This window comes from Microtus pennsylvanicus, chromosome 2 (genome assembly GCF_037038515.1).
Source record: "Microtus pennsylvanicus isolate mMicPen1 chromosome 2, mMicPen1.hap1, whole genome shotgun sequence".
Classification (NCBI taxonomy): domain Eukaryota; kingdom Metazoa; phylum Chordata; class Mammalia; order Rodentia; family Cricetidae; genus Microtus; species Microtus pennsylvanicus.
Window position 1 is genome coordinate 153,309,466 of NC_134580.1, and position 22,491 is coordinate 153,331,956.

Below are 22,491 nucleotides of genomic sequence, written 5' to 3' on the forward strand. Positions count from 1 at the left end.
TTATTAATGAAAACTTTTAAAAACTTGGAATCACATGTGCAGAATGAGAACCAGAAATTAATTGATTTGATGAAATCATTAAAAATATTCAGAAGTCAAGAGATTCAGACTTTATAAAAGACAGTGATAAAAAGATTTGAATTGGCCAGATGGTGGTGGTGCACGCCTTTAATCCCAGCACTTGGGAAGCAAGGCAGGTGGATCTCTGTGAGTTTGAGGCCAACCTGACCTACAAGAGCTAGTTCTAGGACAGGCTCCAAAGCCACAGAGAAACCCTGTCTCGAAAAAAAAAATATTTGAATCGATTGAAGAACTTTTCAGAACTGATAAACAAGGAGAGGAGGTACAGGCAAAAGAGAATAGTAAAGATTTAGTATCACCAATACCTCTCAAAATCAGAGATGATTTACCAAGAGTTTCAGCTACTTATCCTGTTATTACCTCTGGAAAATCAGCAAATATTTAATACCCAAAAGGATATATAGAATGTTAATGGGAGCCTATATGTATGAAAGATCAAAAAGATATTAATCAAGCAGTAATATCTTATGGCATGCATTCATCATATGTGAGGGAGTTGGTAAAGACATGGGCTTCAAGAAATAAGGTCAGTTCACATGATTGGCATCAACTAGTCTCAGTTGCATTAGACCATGGTCCACAGCTTCAGTGGAAGAGTTTTTGGAGGGAGTAAGCTAAGGCCCTTGACCACCAAAGTAGAATCAGAGGTTCTGAGGCCTTCCATAATCAAATTCTTGGTGAGGATCCTTATGCTGATCCAGATATTTAAGCTATACACAATGAACACATCTTGTCCATATGCCCTACAGCAGCCTTGAATGCTTGGGACAAGATTCAAGAATCAGGAAAAATAATTGGATCTTATACAAAGGTTATATAAGGCCCAAGAGAATCATTTAGTGACTTTTTGCAAAGATTAACTAAAGCTGTACAAATAGGGGCAGCAGATCCAGAAGTGAGATGAGTACTCATTGTCTTTCTTGCTTTTAAAAATGCTAACTTAGAATGCAAAAAGGTGCTTGGGCCCTTAAGGGTCAGATCATCACCAATGAACAAATGGATCTTACACACAGCCAATATTCAGTCCCTTGACTATAACACTGACGTTTGGATAGAAGTGATTTCCAAAATATGAAGAGACATTAAAATACCAAACGCTTTAATTGTGGTAGAATAGGCCATCTGAGAAGGAATTGTAGACAGGGCATTCCTAGAAATAATGTTTCTTATGGGTATCACCCAAATAGAAGGCCCAAACTTTCTGTGTTATACAGAAGATACAGCAAAGGCCAACACTGAACCAGTGAGTGTAGAGCAAAAAAAGAAAAACAAGGTTCCAACCCAGCCAAGACCACATATTGAGACCCTGTCTCAACAACAACAATGGGAAAGGCAACCTGATTTTATATTAACTATTTCTAAATTATTTTGTGCACTTAACTAGAAGGCCTAGGCAACAAAACAAAACATAAATGGACAGCGTGCTTAACTGGAATTTAAAAATCATTAAATAAAAAGAAATTACAAAATTGGCCATATACAAAAATTAATAGGACCTCTAAAAACTAATCTAAGTTAAAAGTAAATGTTAAAAGTAAATAGGAAATTGCGGGGCATGGTAGAGCATGTCTTTAATCCGAACCCTGGGGATGGCAGAGGCAGGCTGATCTCTATGAGTCTGTGGCCTGCCTGATCCACATAGGCATTCTAGGCCAGTCAAAGCTACATGGTGAGAATTTGTCTCAAAAAAGGAATTACTTTTAAAATAATTTTAATTGTTATGTCAAAAGTAAAGGTAAGTTCTGAGAACAACACCTTTCTGTTAAGCACCTTTTTCTGACCTTACTACTTCCTCCTTTGTCTCCTAAGAGGGAAAAATTTACATAAAAGGAAAAATTATTATGTGTATGTAGAGAGAAAAAATTATATTAAAAATTCCTATTTGTGCTAGGCACAGTGGCACAAACCTTTATCCCCAGTACTCAGGAGGCAGAGTACACAGGTAGATCTCTGTGAGTTCAGGGTCAGCCTGATCTACATAGTGAGTTCCAGGCCAGCCAGGGCTACCTAGTAAGACCCTGTCAAAATAAAAATAAAAATAAAAATTCTGGGGACTGGAGAGGTGGCTGAGAGCGTACAAGCATAAACTTTTTTTTTTGTGAGGAACTGAGTGTGGTTCCCAGTATCCAGGTGGAGTGATTTGCAACTGTTTGTAACTCCAGTTCTAGGGAAAGGTGATGCCTCCGGCCTTGAGAGCACTCGTACCCACGTGTACACACCCCCACACAGACATAAGCATAGACACTGATTAAATTAATTAAAAATCATCCCATTTGTGGGGTTGGAGAGATGTTGTATTGCAGCCCCGAGAACCAGCTTCCAGGCTGACACAGGACTCGAAGGGAAAGTTCACAGCGCAGCACAAACTGAGACTTAGGAAAGAAGACACTCAGACCCATTCTGATGGATTCTTTCTTTATTCCCTCATGTTCAGCACAGCACAAACTGAGACTTAGGAAAGAAGACACTCACACCCATTCTGATGGATTCTTTCTTTATTTCCTCATGTTGTCCTTTCATGATGCTCCCGATTCCTTTGTTCGCCACAGCTTAATTCCCAGCAAAACCTTTCAGGCAATACACAGCAGTCACACAAAAGGTCACCTTCCATTTCTTTTTTTATGTATGTATTTATTTATTATGTATACAATAGTCTATCTGTATGTATGCCTGAAGGCCAGAAGAGGGCACCAGACCTCATTACAGATGGTTGTGAGCCACCATGTGGTTGCTGGGAATTGAACTCAGGACCTTTGGAAGAGCAGGGAATGCTCTTAACCGCTGAGCCATCTCTCCAGCCCCGCCTTCTATTTCTTAAGTAAATGATTAAAATCAGAGTCATCCTGACAACGCACACGCAATATACCTAAATAACTTGTCACAGAGCAAAGAATTTTTTTAATTAACGAACTCTTTCATTCACAGCCTGCAAATTGCGATAGTCAAGAAAAAAATCAGCCGGGCGGTGGTGGCGCACGCCTTTAATCCCAGCACTCGGGAGGCAGAGGCAGGAGGATCTCTGTGAGTTCGAGGCCAGCCTGGTCTACAAGAGCTAGTTCCAGGACAGGCTCCAAAACCACAGAGAAACCCTGTCTCGAAAAACAAAAAAAAAAAAGAAGAAAAAAATCAACTATTTTGTTACCTATTTAAAGAGGTAATCTTATAAGGAACTTTAAAGGAGTTATAAACTTAAACTACTCGGGGGTTTAAGAAAAATAAGGAAATTGTGTACTATATCCTACACTTCTGAGTGTATGAAACATTTTGAACTAACGTTCTGTGATCAGAAGTTGTAAAAACTTTCTTAACTCAGAGAGTGTTGTGTTTACAGAGAAAGGTGTGTCGTAAATTCTTTAGTTGGGGTTCAGAGTAATAGAAGTCTTTTAGTCTTAGCTCAACCGTACTTTCCAAGTCATAGTGACACTTTAAATCTCAAAATGTATGTTCTGTCCTGCGTGTAACTTAAGACCATAAAAAAAAAAACTCGTTACTCTTTCTCGGGGCTATAAAGTCAAATTATTTTCAGTAGCCCTGACCAGTAGAATATCTTTCCCTGTGGTGTCTCTGAACAAAAGCCATTTTTGTTTCTAGACCTTGGCTAATTGTTCCCTGTCACCTGTGCAATTTCAGGACCCAACATTTTTTTAAAATATTTATTTATTTGTTTATTATGTGTACAGTATTCTTCCTGCAGGCCTCATTACAGATGGTTGTGAGCCACCATGTGGTTGCTGGGAATTGAACTCAGGACCTTTGGAAGAGCAGGCAATGCTCTTAACCGCTGAGCCATCTCTCCAGCCCCCAGGACCCAACATTTTTATACATAAAAAACAGTTGGCTAAACTTTGAGTCTTCAGGTAACATGCCCATATCATAAAACTGAGGTTAGGAATTTGTGCAGAGAGTTAATCATTCTCCTGGGTTATCAGCCAGACCTAGCAAGGAAACTTCATGCAATTAGGTTGCTTTACACTTTTAACACTGGCTCAGCAAATCAGACAGTTTAGCTATGTCCTTATAAACAAGATTGCTTTTCTGTGAATAGTTTATCTTAAAAACCATTAGCAAGGCATTTGGTCTAATCTAAAGCTATTTTGAATCTTTATATCATCTAATAATGCACAGATATCTTGGTGGCTGGGGAAATATAACTGTTCCTAATGTCAACCTCAGCTGTGATCTAGAGCAGCTCCTAGGGAGAACTTATAAGCCCTTACTGTGTAGCATTTCTTTGCATTCATTTTTATTAATCAAAACTCTGTATAAGCTAACATTATTAATATCAATTAGATAATACAGTTTAAGGATGAATAATCTCCTTGATAATCCACTGTAATAATATTTTGTTTGTAATCTAACAAATAAAGCTTCCCTGAAGATCAGAGAAGCACAGCAGCCAATCACTAGAGAGTTCTTACTTCTACCAATCCTCAGACTGAATGGGCGATCCCATCTCTATGAAACCTCAGACTGAATGCTGTCTCTATGAAACCTCAGACTACTTGCTCAGACTGAATCCATCTCTATGAATCTTTGGACTGCCTCTGAGCTCCTGTCTCCTCCCACCTTATATTCCTTTCTCTTCCCAGCCATATCACCGCTATCTCCACCTTCCAATTGCTGGGATTAAAGGCATGTGATTCCAAGTGCTGGGATCACCTTTGTGTAAGCTCTGTTTTTCTTTTAGACAAATTCAGTCCTACGTAACCCAGGGTGGCCTTGAACTCACAGAGATCTGTCTGCCTCTGTCTCTTGAGTGTTGGGATTAAAGGAGTGTGCCACCACTGCCTGGCTTCTATGGCTAACAAGTGGCTTAGCTCTGTACTCTGATCTGTAGGCAAGCTTTATTTGTTAGGTTACAAGCAAAATATAACTATAATCCACAGATAAAAATGCCCAGTAGGTCCGGATGTAATCCTGAGATGAACACACCATGATGTAGGAACATTTGCACAGCACATGTGAAGTTACAGATGGAAGCAGAAGATATTTTTGAGTCTGTTTCCTCTTGGCCTTGCCTAATGAGGTTTTCCCATCAGAGAGTTTTCCTCCTGGTGGGCTGAAGCCTTGAATATTAATTACAATCTGCTGTTTCTAAGACATGGCTCATGGTATGGCTGCTTTTCCAGAAGACTCAGGTTTGGTTCCCAGCATCCACATGTCATCTCACAAGAGTCTGCCAACTCCAGTTCCAAGGAATCCAATGCCCTCGTCTGGCCTCTGTGATTATATTTCATTTTAAAAAATTATATTTCCTTCCCCTTCTGTCTTTGTCTCTCCCTGTGTGTCTGTCTATCTGTCTCTGTCTCTCTCTGTATGCCAGTTGTATTTGGGTGACCCTGGAGACCAGAAAAGGGTGTTGGAATCCCTGGAACTGGAGGCTCAGTCAGATATAAACTGCTTTCTGTGGGTGCTGGGGACTGGTCCTCTGCAAAAGCAAATGCTCTTAAGCCCGGAACCATCACCTCAGCTCCTTTATTTTCTCTTTGAGAAGCTATTTTTTCGCTTTACCCTCCTGCTTATGCTTATGTTTAAATATCTTTATTATTTTGATTAGTCCTAAAATTCTTTTCAGTGTCAAAGCCAGTGCTCCTGGTTTGGTCTTAGCTGAGCTCACTAAGAGTCCAGGGAAACTCCTCAGGCTGCTAAAACTGACAACGTGGAGCTGTGTCTCTGTCTCCTCACCACTATCATTTTGGAAACTCATACTGAGTTTCATCTTAAAGTATTGTTAGTGAGTGTGCCAGACTGTCAGTGACTGATCTATCCGGATAAAGCATGGTTTGTATATTACTTTGGTTTGCTTTGTTTCTGTTTTTTCTAGCCAGAGACACACTTAATGTGTCTGATAGAAATAAGTGTCACTGATAGAAATCCTGGACTCTTCTATAACCCATTCTTGGTTCAGGTGGAACAATACATGTCTTTTCCAGAGGATATCATCAGAAGGGCTGATACCCTAGATATCCTAAGCCACTCTTGCCTAAAAGAGAGCAGCCTGAGACACAGAGGGAGAGGTACTTCTTGAGAGCAACACCTTAGGAATGGCCCTTTCTATGTTCTCTCAATCTGAAGTCATCTCTCTCTCTCTCTCTTTCTCTCTCTCTCTCTTTCTATCTAATTTTAGTAATATATTCATTGTCTTAGAGTTGCTATTACTGTGAAGAGACATGATGACCAATGTAGCTTACAAAAGAAAACATTTAACTGGGAGCTTGCTTACAATTTCAGAGGATTAGTTGATGTCCATCACGGCAGGGAGTGTGGTGGTAGGCAGGCATCTGATGAAGCTGTAACTGAGAGCAAACATCTCATCTGCAATTGCAGGCACAGAGAGCAAGACTGGGTCTGGCTTGGATTTTTGAAACCTCCACTCCCAGTGAGACTCCTCCTCTAACAAGGCTATACCTTCCAATTCTAAACAACCCATCAACTGGGAACCAGACGTTCAAATATATGAACCTATTGGGTGGCATTCTTATCAAAACCACCACATTTATCATGGTGTTTGATCACCCCCCTCTAGCATGTCCCTAATCCTAGAAAGACTTGTTCCAGCTGGTTCCTAGAGACCATTTCATCCGCTGTTTTGTTTAGCCCATAGCTTCTTCTCTCTCTCTTCAAGTGATGGTGAGGTGGATTCCTTTTTCTTGGGGAAGAGAAACCCATGGTTTGTGTTGTAGAATATTATTTTAATATGTGTTACATTTGTTTATGCTATGGAGCATTTGTTTTAATGATACAAAGATATGGAGCATTCTTTTATGTTGCATTTGTTTAACTCTGTGAAACTGTGTTACTTTGTTTGTCTAAAACCCTTGATTGGTTTAATAAAGAGCTGAACAGCCAATCACAAGGCAGGAGAAAGGATAGGCAGGACTGACAGGCAAAGAGAATAAATAGGAGGGGAAATCTGGGTGGAGCGATGAAGAAGCAAGAAAAGGAGGAGAGAGGTCGCCAGGGGCCAGCCACCCAGCTACACAGCAAGACATGGAGTAAGAGGAAGGGTATATAGAACAGAGAAAGATAAAAGCCCAGAGGCAAAAGATAGATGGAATAATATAAGAAAAGCTTTCTAGAATTAAGCCAAGCTAAGGCAGGGTATTCTTAAAAAAAAAGAATAAGCCTTCATGTGATTTATTTGGAAGCTGGATAGTGGGCCCCACAAAGAGTAAAGAGTCAAAAGAGTTAAAAAAAAAAAGAAACCCAACAACTACATTTTGGTGTATGAACACTGAGTTCTTAAATTTCCATATGTCCTGAGAAAACACACACACACACACACACACACACACACACACACACACACACACACACACCAAAAAACAAACAAACAAACAAACCAAAAAACCAAAAAATGGATATGGCTTCTTTAAGAAGTTCTGCTGTATAGAAATGACCTTTTTTTATGTTAAATAGAAACAAAAAACTAAAAAAACGCCTGCCACAGTGCAAAGCACTGGCATTCCAGAGGTTTGGGTTTTAAATACAGTTCCAGGTCAAATGAGCCTTCAACTATGGCCAAGAGCTTTAGGCTTGGTTTTCACAGGTGGAGCCAGGCAATAGAGCAGCCCGGAGGACCCAGCTGTAGTTTAACTGTTTAAACTTTGCTCACAGGGTCAAAATTGCTAAAAGATACACAGTAAAAGAGGTCCAGACAGAAAAACCTCTAAACAGGTTTCAGTGGGTTTTACATGTGCACACGCTTAAGGAAGAAAAGAAAAGAGTATGGAAGAAAGAAAGAAAGAAAGAAAGAAAGAAAGAAAGGGACAGCTAAGAAATATTAAAAGTAAAGTCTTTAAAGAGAGAGTAAAAGTAATATAAAAGAAAAAAGTTACCTAAGCTGGAAAATACACAGGGAGTCTGGATCCTGTATGATCTTGAATTTTTTGAATGCTAATAAATAAACAGTTCCCAAGAGACATGGGATTTAAAGACCGACGGATGAAATAAACCAGCCTAGATTTTAAGAATGCCTTAACTTTAAAATGGAAGTAATAAAATGCATTTGTAAAATGCAGCTTAAAAGATGCGTTTTATTGGACAAATGGTTTTGCTTTTGATCTCACAGGAAACAAGAGGCTGTGGATTTGTTCCAGGTTGATACGGATCAGGTTTGATCAAGGGAGACCTCCAGAAACTTGACAGATGATATATATCAACAAAGATTACTGCTGGTCCTCCCAGAACTTGGTCATTATCTCAGTTTTCTCAGGAACTCCTAAAGATGCATTGCCCACAACAATAGGAAGCAGTCTAGAGAAAACAACAAAACAGCGCCCACATTCCCAATAAACAGTGTGAGTGGCTGTTGGTTATTTGGTGGGTTATGAATGTTTGTTATTATCTAGGAGAATATAGCATATTGATACAAATTTAAAGTTATTTTTGTTACACTGTATATATGCTTCTACCTTTTTAAAGGTATTGTACCTATACAGTTCATTTAAAAATGTAAGGTAAAATTCCAGTTTTTGAAAGCTATTATTATAAAGTATTTAGGATAATTAAAAAATATATGTTAGCAGTTAGTCATCTATGATAATCAAATTTTTAGATATGTTAGGCATGTTTTTCAAGATCATACAGAGATTTATTTTAGATAGATAAATGGTCTTCAAACACTTCAAAAAACCTATAGACTACGGTGTTTAAAATGTTTTGCTAACTTAGGACTTGTCACAACAAGACATATCTTCTTTAGGCAGCACCAATTTACTTCATAAAAGGATGATGGGCTTCAAAGAAACTCTACATGGAGAGTTTGCTTTCACTGTGGCAAAGCTAGCCATTTGGGCAAGAAACTGCTTCTGCCTTGACTGCTTGACTGCTATATAAATTGGACATGCAGGACCCACAGGAAAGTGACTGCTGAACCTTGCCAAAACATGGTGAAACAGTCCTTCAGAGTTCCTGCTTCATGGAAGAGTCTACCAGACATTCTGCAGGACAGAGAGGAAATTGACTGATGTATTTTGTCAATACAAAGTGTGATAATCCTTCAAATTTCCTGCTTCACTAAAAAGTCTTCTGGATATTCTATGCCTGTAGGCTGGAGATGGATGCCTCAACATTGCAGAGGAACTTTGGGTGACTGTCAAAGACAGCAAGATATTTTTGTTGTTAGGTAATATTAATTCCTACTGGGGTCTTTAATGGAGTTAAAGACTAAATAATTAGAGTTATAGCATTACTTAGTTACAATAGGAAGTAAATTAGGTGTAAAACTTTGGAATCACTAAGATTAGATAATGGAACATTTTCTCTGAATTTGCTAAATACAAATGGACTGAATATTGTAACTTTTACTTGATAACTGTTTTGTTGTATGTAGTTTTACTATGTTAAAGCTAAAACTTCATTTTTATTTAGAAAAAAGGGGGGAAATGTAGAATATTATCTTAAGATATATTACATTTGTTTATGCTGTGGAATATTTGTTTTAATGATACAAAGATGTGTAGCATTCTTTTATATTGCATTTGTTTAACTCTGTGAAGCTGTGTTACTTTGCCTATCTAAAACATCTGATAGATCTAATAAAGAGTTGAACGGCCAATAGCAAGGCAGGAGAAAGGATAGGTGGGACTGGCAGGCAGAGAGGATAAATAGGAGGAGAAATCTAGGAGGAGGGATCAAGAAGCAAGAAAAAGAAAGAGAGGAGGACATCAGGGGCCAGCTACAGAAATAGAGAAAAATAAAAGCCCAGAGGCAAAAGATAGATGGAATAATTTAAGAAAAACTGGCTAGAAACAAGCTAAGCTAAGGCTGGGAATTCATAAAAAAGAATAAACCTCTATGTGATTTATTTGGGAGCTGGACGATGAGCTCCTCAAAGAGTAAACAGTCAAAAGGGTTTTTTAAAAAGGCTACAGTTTGTTATCTTTACCAACAACAAAAATTCTGGATAGTCTAGCGATAAAGCTGTTGCCATTGTCATGTTTCAGTGTGAACCACATTGAAAGGGCCTAGATTTTTTCTCTCTGTTGATAACCACACCAATTCTTCCCACGTTAGCATCCTCAGTCACCACACACAGGTTAGCAATGCCAAATTCAATAAAGTCAGTTATCTTGCTGGCCTTCAAATCAGACTGAATGGTATCATTCAACTTGATGAGGGGGTCAAGGTAACAAGTGGTTCAAGCATCATGGGTCACCAGATTTGGAATTCCTTTGGTGCCCACAAAGATCTTTCTTACTTTGAAAAACTTGCCCTTTGCCTCCTCAGCTGTAATATGATGAACAGCAAAGTGCCCCTTGGTGTCATAGATCAGATAGAAGTTCTCTCAAGTCTTGTCAATGCTGATGATATCTAGGAGCTCAGTAGGGTAGGTTATATCAGTCCTGACTTTGCCATCAATCTTAATTATGTTTTCTTCTTGGCAAAACTGGCCTTTGGGCAAGGAACTGCCCATGCCTTGACCACTGACAAAATGTACAGTGTCCAGACTGGACAAGCAGGATACAAGAAAAAAGACTGCAAACCTTGCCAAAACAGGGTAAGACAGTTTTGAAAAAAAATTTCCTCCTCTGAAAATGGTCTGTCAATTACTGTAGGCCTTAGCCAAATGTTGGTTGCCCCAACATTGCAAATGAGACTTTGGGTCATTGCCCAGGTAGCCAGTTGTCTCTGTCATCTACTGCACATTTTGGAAGCTGCTTGGTTTCACTTCCTGCCTGCTCAAGTAATATCTCCCTTCTCAGGCCTTCGATGGGGTTGAAGATTAGATAGTCATAGTTACTTTCCTCTTGTGATTTAGTCAAGCCATTCTAATACAAGACTTAGACTTCTTACGATAGAATAATTGTTGAAACATTTAGCATATGTTCCTTGCTTAATATTGTTTATGCTAGTTATAATTCTATTTTTATACTTACTATCTACTCTTATTGTTTGTAATTCTGTATTGGGTTTGGAACTCTCTTATTTAAAAGGAGGTGATGGGAAACCTCCTTCAGCCAGAGGTTGAGAGGCTGGATCAGGTTGAGGCATGGCTTTGGGATACCAAAAGGCTGTAGTCCTGCCTGCTTGCCCTTTTCTACCTAAGCTCCAAACCTTGATGTTGTACCCCCATTCCTGTTCCACGAGTTTTCCCTTTTAATAAAGAAAAACCTTAGAATACCGTATTTGGAATTAGCTTGGGATTATTTGACTTGTGTTCTCCTCATTTTGATGCATGTCTACTTGCATGCCACCATGTCTATATAGTGAATTTCAGGACAACCAGAACTATATAGTCTTGTTCTGAACCTTGCCTAGATGTTTCTGATACCCATGTACAGTTTTTGGTGGCTTCAACAGTGAACTGTATGCTTGAGCTGTGTTGTTGTTTGAGTTGCCTGGATCTTCAGTAATACTCTCATGTGACATTTCTACTGCAGACCCCTTTGTCTCACTTATGTTCTGTATCATCCTGCTTCTTCCCTTCTGAAAAGCCCATTTGTCCTTGCTGAGTTCCTGTTTGGGCTCAAGATGCTAGAGCTATTTCCTCTGTACCACTGGTGCCCATTTTGGCCATCTCACCTATCAGATGACCAAGTTATTCTTCTGCCTGAGACAACATGTGATCACGTGGACTCTGAGCCACATTCTGTTGTCCACACTTACAGATATATGCTGAGACCAGAGCTCAGTTTTACCTGACAGTTTTAGCTGAGTCATAGTTGAGGCTATGAGGTTGATCCAAGGACTCCTGGAACTGAGGACAGTGGCAAGGAAGGCTTCTTAGAATAGGCAGGACTGGAGCTAGTTTGGGTGTGGGATCCATGCAGTGGGGCAAGACAAAGCACACAGGAGCTAACTCAAGACCATGAGAGGAAGGGATATTCTGTGGCTCTGTTCTTCCTATACTTACAATGCTTACAGCATCCTCTTTCCAAATCTGGAGGCTGGACTGGAAGGCAGGTGAAGGCCATTTGGAAAATAGGCTCTGTAGAGGTGCAGAGACAGCTTGGTTGAGAACTCTGAGGTTGTTTGAAGAAGATGCTTCAGGAGTCTGAGCCTGTTTGAGTTCCTACCCCCTCACACTTTTGAGATCAGGGTGCTAACTTGGTCTGGGATCGAAGGAAGGAGGGAGGAAAAAGGAGGAAGGAAGGAAGAGAAACTGAGAGACAGAGAGACACAGAGAGGGACGGAGACAGAGAATGCATTCCTGTGTGCTCCATATCTAAGGGCCTTAATCTGTGCCTGCCTGTTCCCACCCTAGCTCACATTCTCTTTGTATATTTTTTCCCTTTGTGTCTGCATGCACCTTTTGGGTTTGAATATGTGATCTTTGTGTGCGTCTCTGGGCACATATCACTTGTGTGTCTGCATTTATACTATGCCTGTCTGGGCATCTCCGTATGTGTTCTGTTTATTTGCAGGAATGTGTCCTCGTGTGTTTCCTTGAATATCCATGTGTTTCTGAGTCTCAGCTGCAGAGACAAGTCCTTGGAGACAGTTTGGGATGCTGAGTCCTGGGGCGTCTGTCTGCTTTGGCCTTTTCTGGTTGGACAGGTATCCTAGCAACACTTCTGTGAGTTGCCTAGCAACCAGGTCCCCATCCTTGGTGAAGGAGCAGGGTCTGGCTGTATGTGGGAGGTCTGGCTTTCATTCAGCACAGACAGGAAAAACAAGCCTATGATTTGATGATGGCTAGAAACTCAGCATATGGTCCCTAGCCCACATGACCTTGACTTATGGCTTTTATCTCAGCAGACTGTGACCCCTGTTCTGGCAAGGAACATAGTCCCTAGAAGCTTGCCAGCTCTGTGTATATCAAGATTCATGTCTGGGGCTCAGTTGTGGTGTTGGCTTCAAGTGACCAGCAGATCTGACTTCCTCTTGTTCCTGCTATATCGACAGGCAGTTTCAGACCTCAGAGGTGTGATGAGGGCAATGTGGGTGGCAATGGCCACGTGTAATGGGGGTTCATGAGCTCAATTTTGTCTTGGGCTTGGTATACATTAGGTATAAGCAGCACACAAGCAAGACAGGACTGGTCCTCAGTCCAGACAACCTCTTGTTTACTGGAGAATTAGTTGGGTCAGGATGCTGTCTATTGCTTCAGTGCTCTTCCACACTGGACATCTGACTGAGGACAGCTTTAGGCAGGAAAGCCAGCAAAATCTGGTCTGGGATAGTCTGTACAAAACAACATTTATGCTGGGTGGTAGTGGTGGTGCACATCTTTACTCCCAGCTCTTGGGAGGCAGAAGCAGGCAGATCTCTGAGTTCTCAGCTAGCCTGGTTTACGAAGTAAGTTCCAGGACAGCCAGGGCTACATGGAGAAAGCCTGTTTCAGAAAACCAAAACCAAACAAAAAACCAAACCAACCAACCAGCCAACCAAACAAAAAACCAGCCACACACACACACACACACACACACACACACACACACATTTACGTGCACACACACGTATGCACACACACACAAAACAAAACAACATTTGTGTGTGTTGGAGCCTCACATCTGCTTCTCTGTGTACATCTCTGAGTGTGTCGTTGTGTCTAAGGCTGTGTGTGTATGTGTGTCCGAGTTCCTGTTCATGTCTTTATTTTTGTGTTTATAGATGTCCCCATTGTGTCTCAGCTCCTGAGTGTGTCTGCCTTGGGTGGGTGGGTCCATCACTTCATGTGTGCTGTAATCTTTTGTCTGTTTCTACCTGGTCTGGAGTTTTGGAAGCTCTGGTCTGGTGATCTTCCCTTTCTTGGCTGCCTTCTCCAACCTGCACAGCCCCTCCCTCTCTCAGCCGCAGCCTCGGCCCCTCCCCCTCCTTCTGGCTGCCGCACTGGCTGCTGCATCTAGTCAATATCTTATCTTCGGAGCAGGAGCTAGGAGCAAGGAGCCATTCGCAGCCTGAGCAGATCCCATGCTGGAGGGAGAAGCTTTGCTCAGTACACTGTGCTCCCGTCTTCTTCCTGCCTTCCTGCGTTTCTGACAAGCATTAGGGTCTGTTTTGGCCCCGCTTTTGAAGAGGTCGTGTGTGCTGTTGGAGGTAAGAGGGACTCCGGACTGGGGACTGGGGGCTGGGAGGAGGCTATGTGAAATGCCTGAGCCCTAGGCATTTCTGGCTAAATCCCCTGTCTTTTGTGCTCCAGTGTGCTTTTGGATAGTTTGGGTATTTTTGTTTTCAGATGGCTGTGTGCTCCTGAGTCTCTGTGGGTGTACATGCGTGCTTGTGTATCTACGTCCACGTAGCTTCTATATGAGTCTGTAACCCTAACATGAATTAACCTTGTGGCTACATGTATGTGCTCCCATAACTCTGTGTGTGTCATCCTGTGCCCATGTGCATGCCTTTGTCCTTGTATCTACGTGTGTGCCTAGTGTTTGTGGATGTCCATGGAGGTGTTCCATGTGCCTGTTAGGCTGGTTGTGCTGTATTCTAGGGCCTCAGTGGACTGTGTCTAGCACCGTGGTCACTTGTTTCTGTACCCTGTTCCAGGAACTATACTGAGTGACTTTGCAGGGTGGCAGCATGGAGTCCCTCTTCCCTGCCCCATTCTGGGAGGTCTTGTATGGCAGCCACTTTCAAGGCAACCTGTCTCTCCTAAATGAGACTGTACCCCACCACCTGCTGCTCAATTCTAGCCACAGCGCCTTCCTGCCCCTTGGACTCAAGGTCACCATCGTGGGGCTCTACTTGGCTGTGTGCATCGGGGGGCTGCTGGGGAACTGCCTCGTCATGTATGTCATCCTCAGGTAGGCTGGGCCCCACTAATTTGTGGAGGGGGAACCTGAGGCAGGAGGCTGTCCTGGATTAATCTGAGCAAGTATGGATTTTTTGCTTGCTCCATCAGATTTCTTTCCTCGCTGTTCAGGGGGTAGGATCAACCCTGATGTTCAACTCCTGTTCTGCCCCCATCTGTCCCAGACTAGGTGTCACCACCTGGAGGCTCGGAGCTGCAGAGAAGTCTGTGCCATGCTGTCTGTGTGAATGACCTCATGGCTACACAGGATCCTAGGATTTCTCAAAGAGAGGCAGAGGGGCTGGTGCTGGGCCTGAAGCCCTTGTTCTTTGGCTCTTGGGATCCCTGTTCATGGTGGATGGTTTTGTCTGAGCCCACCCTCTATTGGTGCTCAGAAATGGGAAAATTTGGAGGATTAAAAAGAAGGCAGCCGTACTGGGTGACTGAGGCAGGCCACAGCAAGGGACATAGGGCAGCATAGATACAGCTCTGTGGACAAGAAGGCTACACAAGGGGTGTGCCATGGGTAAATGTGACGTGGCGATGATGGTCTCTGGGTTTTATTTCCAGCTGGGAGGGCATTGAGGAGGACTGGAAACAGCAGGTGAGGACTTGAATGCCAGTCTGGGGACACCAAATTTTTTGAGCATTGGGAAGACATGGGAAGTACTTTAATAGTATATAACTAGAGCCAGGTTCTTCACTGATAGATTTCCTCTTTCACAAAGAGGTGGCTCTGAAGAAAGACGTTATGGGCCCCTTGGTGCTATCAGTGTTGGTGGAGGCAGGGCAAGAACAGCGTCAATACTCTGCCTCATCACCATCCTCTTAGTATTTCTGAACAAACCCTGTTCACCATTGGCCTTGTTTTCTCTATTTGGGAAAGGTGGATCATATAGCCATATGTATGTGCAAGTGCACACACGTGTGTATGTATGTGATGTGTGATTAGACAGTGAAGTAAGAAAAGCCTTCCCAGTATTAACTTCCAGTAGGGGACCCTTGTGGGAAACTGCTATGACTCACGTGTCTCTTCATGGATAGACGATGTGTCTGTGGCAAGAAGTGCAGCAACCTGGGGCAGTTTGTGAGCCGTGTCCACCCCCTTGTCATCAACTCTCTTGTTCTTTCCTACATTTCTCCTTTGTATTTGGGACATTAAAACTCTTGGAGCCATTTACGGCATTAGAGTAGACAAGGAAGGCCATCGTATGCACTAGCATCTCCAGAGAACTATTCTCAGGAGCTGTTGTGCCCACACGGGCTCAGGAAATAGCACACAGTATGTTTGAATTGGGTGTATGCCAGGAGTCGGAAAAGCCTGGTCTAAGGCCCGTTCTGCGTTTTAGCAGTTCTTATGAAAGCTACTTAGCTCCTCTGAGCCTCAGTTCCCTTCCCCTTACAGTAGGGATCAAAATAGCATTTTTGTAAACCTCAAATGAGATAAAATCTATGTGAGGAGCTTGCCTTGGATATATACCATTATTATTGACATTGTTATTTATTGTGATTAAGGTCTCTGGGCTTAATTGCTAAGAAACAGAACTTAATCCCAGGTTCCCCAATAGCAGCTAAACTGACAAGGACTCCTGTCATCTTTAGTGTTATCACTACCATACCACCATCACAACTGTAACCACTGCCATACCACCATCACAACTGTAACCACTGCCATACCACCATCACAACTGTAACCACTACCATACCACCATCACAACTGTAACCACTACCATACCACCATCGCAACTGTAACAACCATACCACCATCACAACTGTAACCACTACCATACCACCATCACAACTGTAACCACTACCATACCACCATCACAACTGTAACCACTACCATACCACCATCACAACTGTAACCACTACCATACCACCATCACAACTGTAACAACCATACCACCATCACAACTGTAACAACCATACCACCATCACAACTGTAACCACTACCATACCACCATCACAACTGTAACCACTGCCATACCACCATCACAACTGTAACCACTGCCATACCACCATCACAACTGTAACCACTACCATACCACCATCACAACTGTAACCACTACCATACCACCATCACTACTGTAACCACTACCATACCACCATCACAACTGTAACCACTACCATACCACCATCACTACTGTAACAACCATACCACCATCGCAACTGTAACAACCATACCACCATCACAACTGTAACCACTACCATACCACCATCACAACTGTAACCACTGCCATACCACCATCACAACTGTAACCACTACCATACCACCATCACTACTGTAACCACTACCATACCACCATCGCAACTGTAACCACTACCATACCACCATCACAACTGTAACCACTGCCATACCACCATCACAACTGTAACCACTACCATACCACCATCACTACTGTAACCACTACCATACCACCATCACAACTGTAACAACCATACCACCATCACAACTGTAACCACTGCCATACCACCATCACAACTGTAACCACTACCATACCACCATCACAACTGTAACCACTACCATACCACCATCACTACTGTAACAACCATACCACCATCACTACTGTAACAACCATACCACCATCACAACTGTAACAACCATACCACCATCACAACTGTAACCACTACCATACCACCATCACAACTGTAACCACTGCCATACCACCATCACAACTGTAACCACTGCCATACCACCATCACTACTGTAACCACTACCATACCACCATCACAACTGTAACCACTACCATACCACCATCACTACTGTAACAACCATACCACCATCACAACTGTAACAACCATACCACCATCACAACTGTAACCACTACCATACCACCATCAAAACTGTAACCACTACCATACCACCATCACAACTGTAACCACTACCATACCACCATCACTACTGTAACCACTACCATACCACCATCGCAACTGTAACCACTACCATACCACCATCACAACTGTAACCACTGCCATACCACCATCACAACTGTAACCACTACCATACCACCATCACTACTGTAACCACTACCATACCACCATCACAACTGTAACAACCATACCACCATCACAACTGTAACCACTGCCATACCACCATCACAACTGTAACCACTACCATACCACCATCACTACTGTAACCACTACCATACCACCATCACAACTGTAACAACCATACCACCATCACAACTGTAACCACTGCCATACCACCATCACAACTGTAACCACTACCATACCACCATCACTACTGTAACAACCATACCACCATCACAACTGTAACAACCATACCACCATCACAACTGTAACAACCATACCACCATCACAACTGTAACCACTGCCATACCACCATCACAACTGTAACCACTACCATACCACCATCACTACTGTAACCACTACCATACCACCATCACAACTGTAACCACTACCATACCACCATCACTACTGTAACAACCATACCACCATCACAACTGTAACAACCATACCACCATCACAACTGTAACCACTACCATACCACCATCACAACTGTAACCACTACCATACCACCATCACAACTGTAACCACTACCATACCACCATCACAACTGTAACCACTACCATACCACCATCACAACTGTAACCACTACCATACCACCATCACAACTGTAACCACTACCATACCACCATCGCAACTGTAACCACTACCATACCACCATCACAACTGTAACCACTACCATACCACCATCGCAACTGTAACAACCATACCACCATCACAACTGTAACAACCATACCACCATCACAACTGTAACCACTACCATACCACCATCACTACTGTAACCACTACCATACCACCATCACTACTGTAACCACTGCCATACCACCATCGCAACTGTAACCACTACCATACCACCATCACAACTGTAACCACTACCATACCACCATCACAACTGTAACCACTACCATACCACCATCACAACTGTAACCACTACCATACCACCATCACAACTGTAACCACTACCATACCACCATCACAACTGTAACCACTACCATACCACCATCACTACTGTAACCACTGCCATACCACCATCGCAACTGTAACCACTGCCATCATTTTTATCACCATTAGCCCTATAACTACCCTTCCCTACCACTGTTGTAAACATTAATTCATTCCATTAATATTTATTACTTACAATGTTCCAGGTACTTGAATACAATCAAACCTAATTAGTATCTCTCCTGTTCTTGTCACCATTTCCCGTTTCCTTTTTTAGAATTTAAAAATTGCTGCATTTATTTATATGTATGTGTGTGTCTGTCCGGATGTGTAGGTCAGATGAAGGAGTTGGTCTTCTCCTTCTACCACATGTGTCCTGGAGATGAACTCAGATTGTAGGAATCAGCAATAAGTGCCTTTACTGACAGCCATGTGGCTGGCCCACCATTTCCCGTTTTCATTGCTAGACAACATGGTGCTCTTGAAAGACCTTTGGTGAACTTTCCAGGTGGTGCCCTGGAAAACCTCTGAGAGGAATGTTAAGAGGGACTCAGGAGAGAAGACAGAATCTTTCTCTCTTGATTCCTTCCACAAAGCTCACATTCAGGTTAGACATGTACTCAAGTGCTTGCTCCTCCATGCCCTAAAATTTCCAGGATAGTCCTTTCTTTAAGATTTGAAACCTTTTTGTAGATGTCAAGATCACATGAGGAGCTTGTTTTGTTTGTCCCAGGCTTAGTGGACCTTGGGTGTAGTGCATGATCTGCCATTTAACAAGCTTGCTTTGAGACTTTGAAGTTGAGAGATTCAAAGATGGTGATCCTCATGGTGGCCCTTTTGCTGCCAAGTCTGACCAAAGTGGCCAAGTGAAATATTTCTTCTCCCTGTCCTCCACAGGCATACCAAGATGAAGACAGCTACCAACATTTATATATTTAATCTGGCACTGGCTGATACCCTGGTCTTGCTGACACTGCCCTTCCAGGGCACAGATATCCTATTGGGCTTCTGGCCATTTGGGAATGCACTATGCAAGACTGTCATTGCTATTGATTACTACAACATGTTCACCAGCACTTTCACCCTGACCGCCATGAGTGTAGACCGCTACGTGGCCATCTGCCACCCAATTCGTGCTCTTGATGTTCGGACGTCCAGCAAAGCCCAGGCTGTTAATGTGGCCATATGGGCCCTGGCCTCTGTGGTTGGTGTTCCTGTTGCCGTCATGGGCTCAGCACAAGTGGAGGATGAAGGTCAGTGGATGGTCCTCCTCTCTGACCAGTTCCCCATAGTTCTTGGTGGCCCTTCTGACCCCATTTCTCTTCCGCAGAGATCGAATGCCTGGTGGAGATCCCTGCCCCTCAGGACTACTGGGGCCCTGTGTTTGCCATCTGCATCTTCCTTTTTTCCTTCATCATCCCTGTGCTGATCATCTCTGTCTGCTACAGCCTCATGATTCGGCGGCTCCGGGGCGTCCGTCTGCTTTCAGGCTCTCGAGAGAAGGACCGGAACCTGCGTCGTATCACACGGCTGGTGCTGGTGGTGGTGGCTGTGTTTGTGGGCTGCTGGACACCTGTTCAAGTCTTTGTGCTGGTACAAGGACTGGGTGTTCAGCCAGGCAGTGAGACTGCAGTAGCCATCCTGCGTTTCTGCACAGCCCTGGGCTATGTCAACAGCTGTCTCAACCCCATTCTCTATGCTTTCCTGGATGAGAACTTCAAGGCTTGCTTTAGAAAGTTCTGTTGTGCTTCAGCCTTGCACCGGGAGATGCAGGTTTCTGATCGTGTGCGCAGCATTGCCAAAGATGTGGGCTTTGCTTGCAAGACTTCTGAGACAGTACCACGGCCGGCATGACTAGGCGTGGACCTGCCCATGGTGCCTGTCAGCCCGCAGAGCCCATCTACACCCAACACGGAACTTACACAGGTCACTGCTCTCTAGGTTGACCCTGAGCCTTGAGCATCTGGGGCCTTGAATGGCCTTTTTTTTTTGCTCAGGGTGCTTAGAAACCTAGAGGAAGACCTTATAACACCATGGGACAGGTCAAAGTGTCAAGGTGGCCTCTATGACTTCTGTCAGAATAGGCTCCCCACTCTGGTGTGAGACCAGAGAGGACCAAAGGACGCTGTACGGAAATATCTAGAACACAGTGGACATGCCTGGAGAACCTACATAGGTATTCATGCTTCACGTGACTCTTCTCTGGCCTCTCCCTGCTGCCCTGGCTCTGGGTGAGCTCAGCCTGAGGTATTTCAGTGACCATGCAGTCATACGCTGTATGCTATTGCCCCCAGCCTTTAAGTATTTCCGTAGGACCACTGAAAATACTTGGTGTTGCCTGGTGCTGCAGTGGACAGCATTTGTTTATTTAAAAAAAATTGAGACTGGCCCTAAGCTTGGAGCTGCCTTGGATCACTTTCTGGTTCTGGCTCCACTGATTCAGCCAGATTACCTGGGGTGGGTGGGCACCAGTGGTTTCTTGGATGGCTGCTCTTTGAAGATTTTTTCCCATACTGTAACATAAGTCTGTGAAGGGGACTTGGCACTGCCTCTGTCTCTGCCACTTCCTGTTCTATCTGATTGTGACTCCAACATGGGGCACTTTTCCAGCAAGAGTCCAATGGGGGACATCACCCAGAACTTCCCTATGACCCTTCCTCTCCAAAAGCTTTGTGAACTCTTTTACCACAGACGGCTTGGCAATCCCTACTTCTAGGTGTGTGGCAAGTCACCAGGAGAAAGTTGCCGTGTGGCCTCTGTAGGCTGCACACAACGTGGAGGCAGCATGTACAGGTCTTAGCTGCTCCCCACAGCCTCCCTCAGCTCTCTGGAAGTCTCTCTTTTGACAGCAGAGGTCAGCAGCTGTACTGCTAGAAGCATACTTGTAGCCTGGAAAGGGTCTGGATGTGTTCTGTCCTGAACCTACAGCAACCACCTGCTTCATTTATAGGCCTGAGGGCATATTTGAGTAAGGCCTGAGCTTGCTGCCAAATTCAAAGTTGGCATCAATTGAAGAGTTGATGTGAGAACTGAAGCCCTAAAATGACTCATTTGAGACAATCTGCGAGGACCATCAGAGTTTTGCAGACATTGGAAGAAGAGTCTATACCTTGGAGACCTACTTGATGGTTCAGAGAATAAGAGGTTTTGTAGATGCTCTTTTTGTGGATCAGCTACCAAAATGCTAGCAACCTCAGATAAACTTTGGTCTTCTGCTGAAACCTTGGTTAGGTGACTTCACACATGCAGAGCCTGGGCTAGTTCCTGTCTCAGAGAGACCTTGGCCTTAACGGTCTTAATGGGGAGGCCAGGACTCTTTCTGTGACATTTGAGAGGGAACTATTCATTATGCTGTTTTCTTGCCAAGGTTTAAACTTTGTGAATTTGTACATCTTCGCATATTTAAGCATGCAACAAGTGTCATTTCCATGCATGTAGCCAGCCCTGAGCCTGCCTCTGGAATTATGGAGGAGTGCCATAAATAAACACCTAACCACTGACCTGTGCTGTCCACAGAATAATGTTGCTGACTCTAGATATGTAAGAGTAACTTCCTGGGAGTTCACCTGTATTGAGAGGGGCTGTAGGACCAGGCCAGTGGATTCTTAAGCCTGTTCTGCCCTTGATTATGGGAGGGAAACTAGACCCTGAGTTGCAGAGGCTACTGCCTTCCCTTCTCCCAAAACAATGACAACTCTTTTCCCTATCCTCAGGGGCAGATGTTTTCCTTCTAGGTCTACAGGCTTTTCTTTGCCTCAATTTGA

The 22,491-nt window shown here is 43.3% G+C and overlaps 1 protein-coding gene and 1 pseudogene across 2 annotated transcripts; one reads left to right on the plus strand and one right to left on the minus strand.

Moving 5' to 3' along the window:
* Positions 1-6,658: 6,658 nt before the first annotated feature.
* On the minus strand, positions 6,659-10,498 carry LOC142844460 (small ribosomal subunit protein eS4-like; annotated as a pseudogene).
* Positions 10,499-13,458: 2,960 nt separating this feature from the next.
* Oprl1 (opioid related nociceptin receptor 1) lies at positions 13,459-22,227 on the plus strand. Of its 2 annotated transcripts, XM_075963458.1 has the most exons (4): positions 13,459-14,064; positions 14,515-14,771; positions 19,625-19,980; positions 20,058-22,227. In XM_075963458.1, the coding sequence occupies exons 2-4, from the start codon at positions 14,548-14,550 to the stop codon at positions 20,579-20,581; spliced, it is 1,104 nt and encodes a 367-aa protein (XP_075819573.1). In that variant the 5' UTR covers positions 13,459-14,064; positions 14,515-14,547; the 3' UTR covers positions 20,582-22,227. The 2 variants fall into 2 exon arrangements, with proteins under 2 accessions (XP_075819573.1, XP_075819574.1); XM_075963459.1 differs by lacking the exon at positions 14,515-14,771 and having other exon boundaries at positions 13,867-14,064.
* Positions 22,228-22,491: the final 264 nt, after the last annotated feature.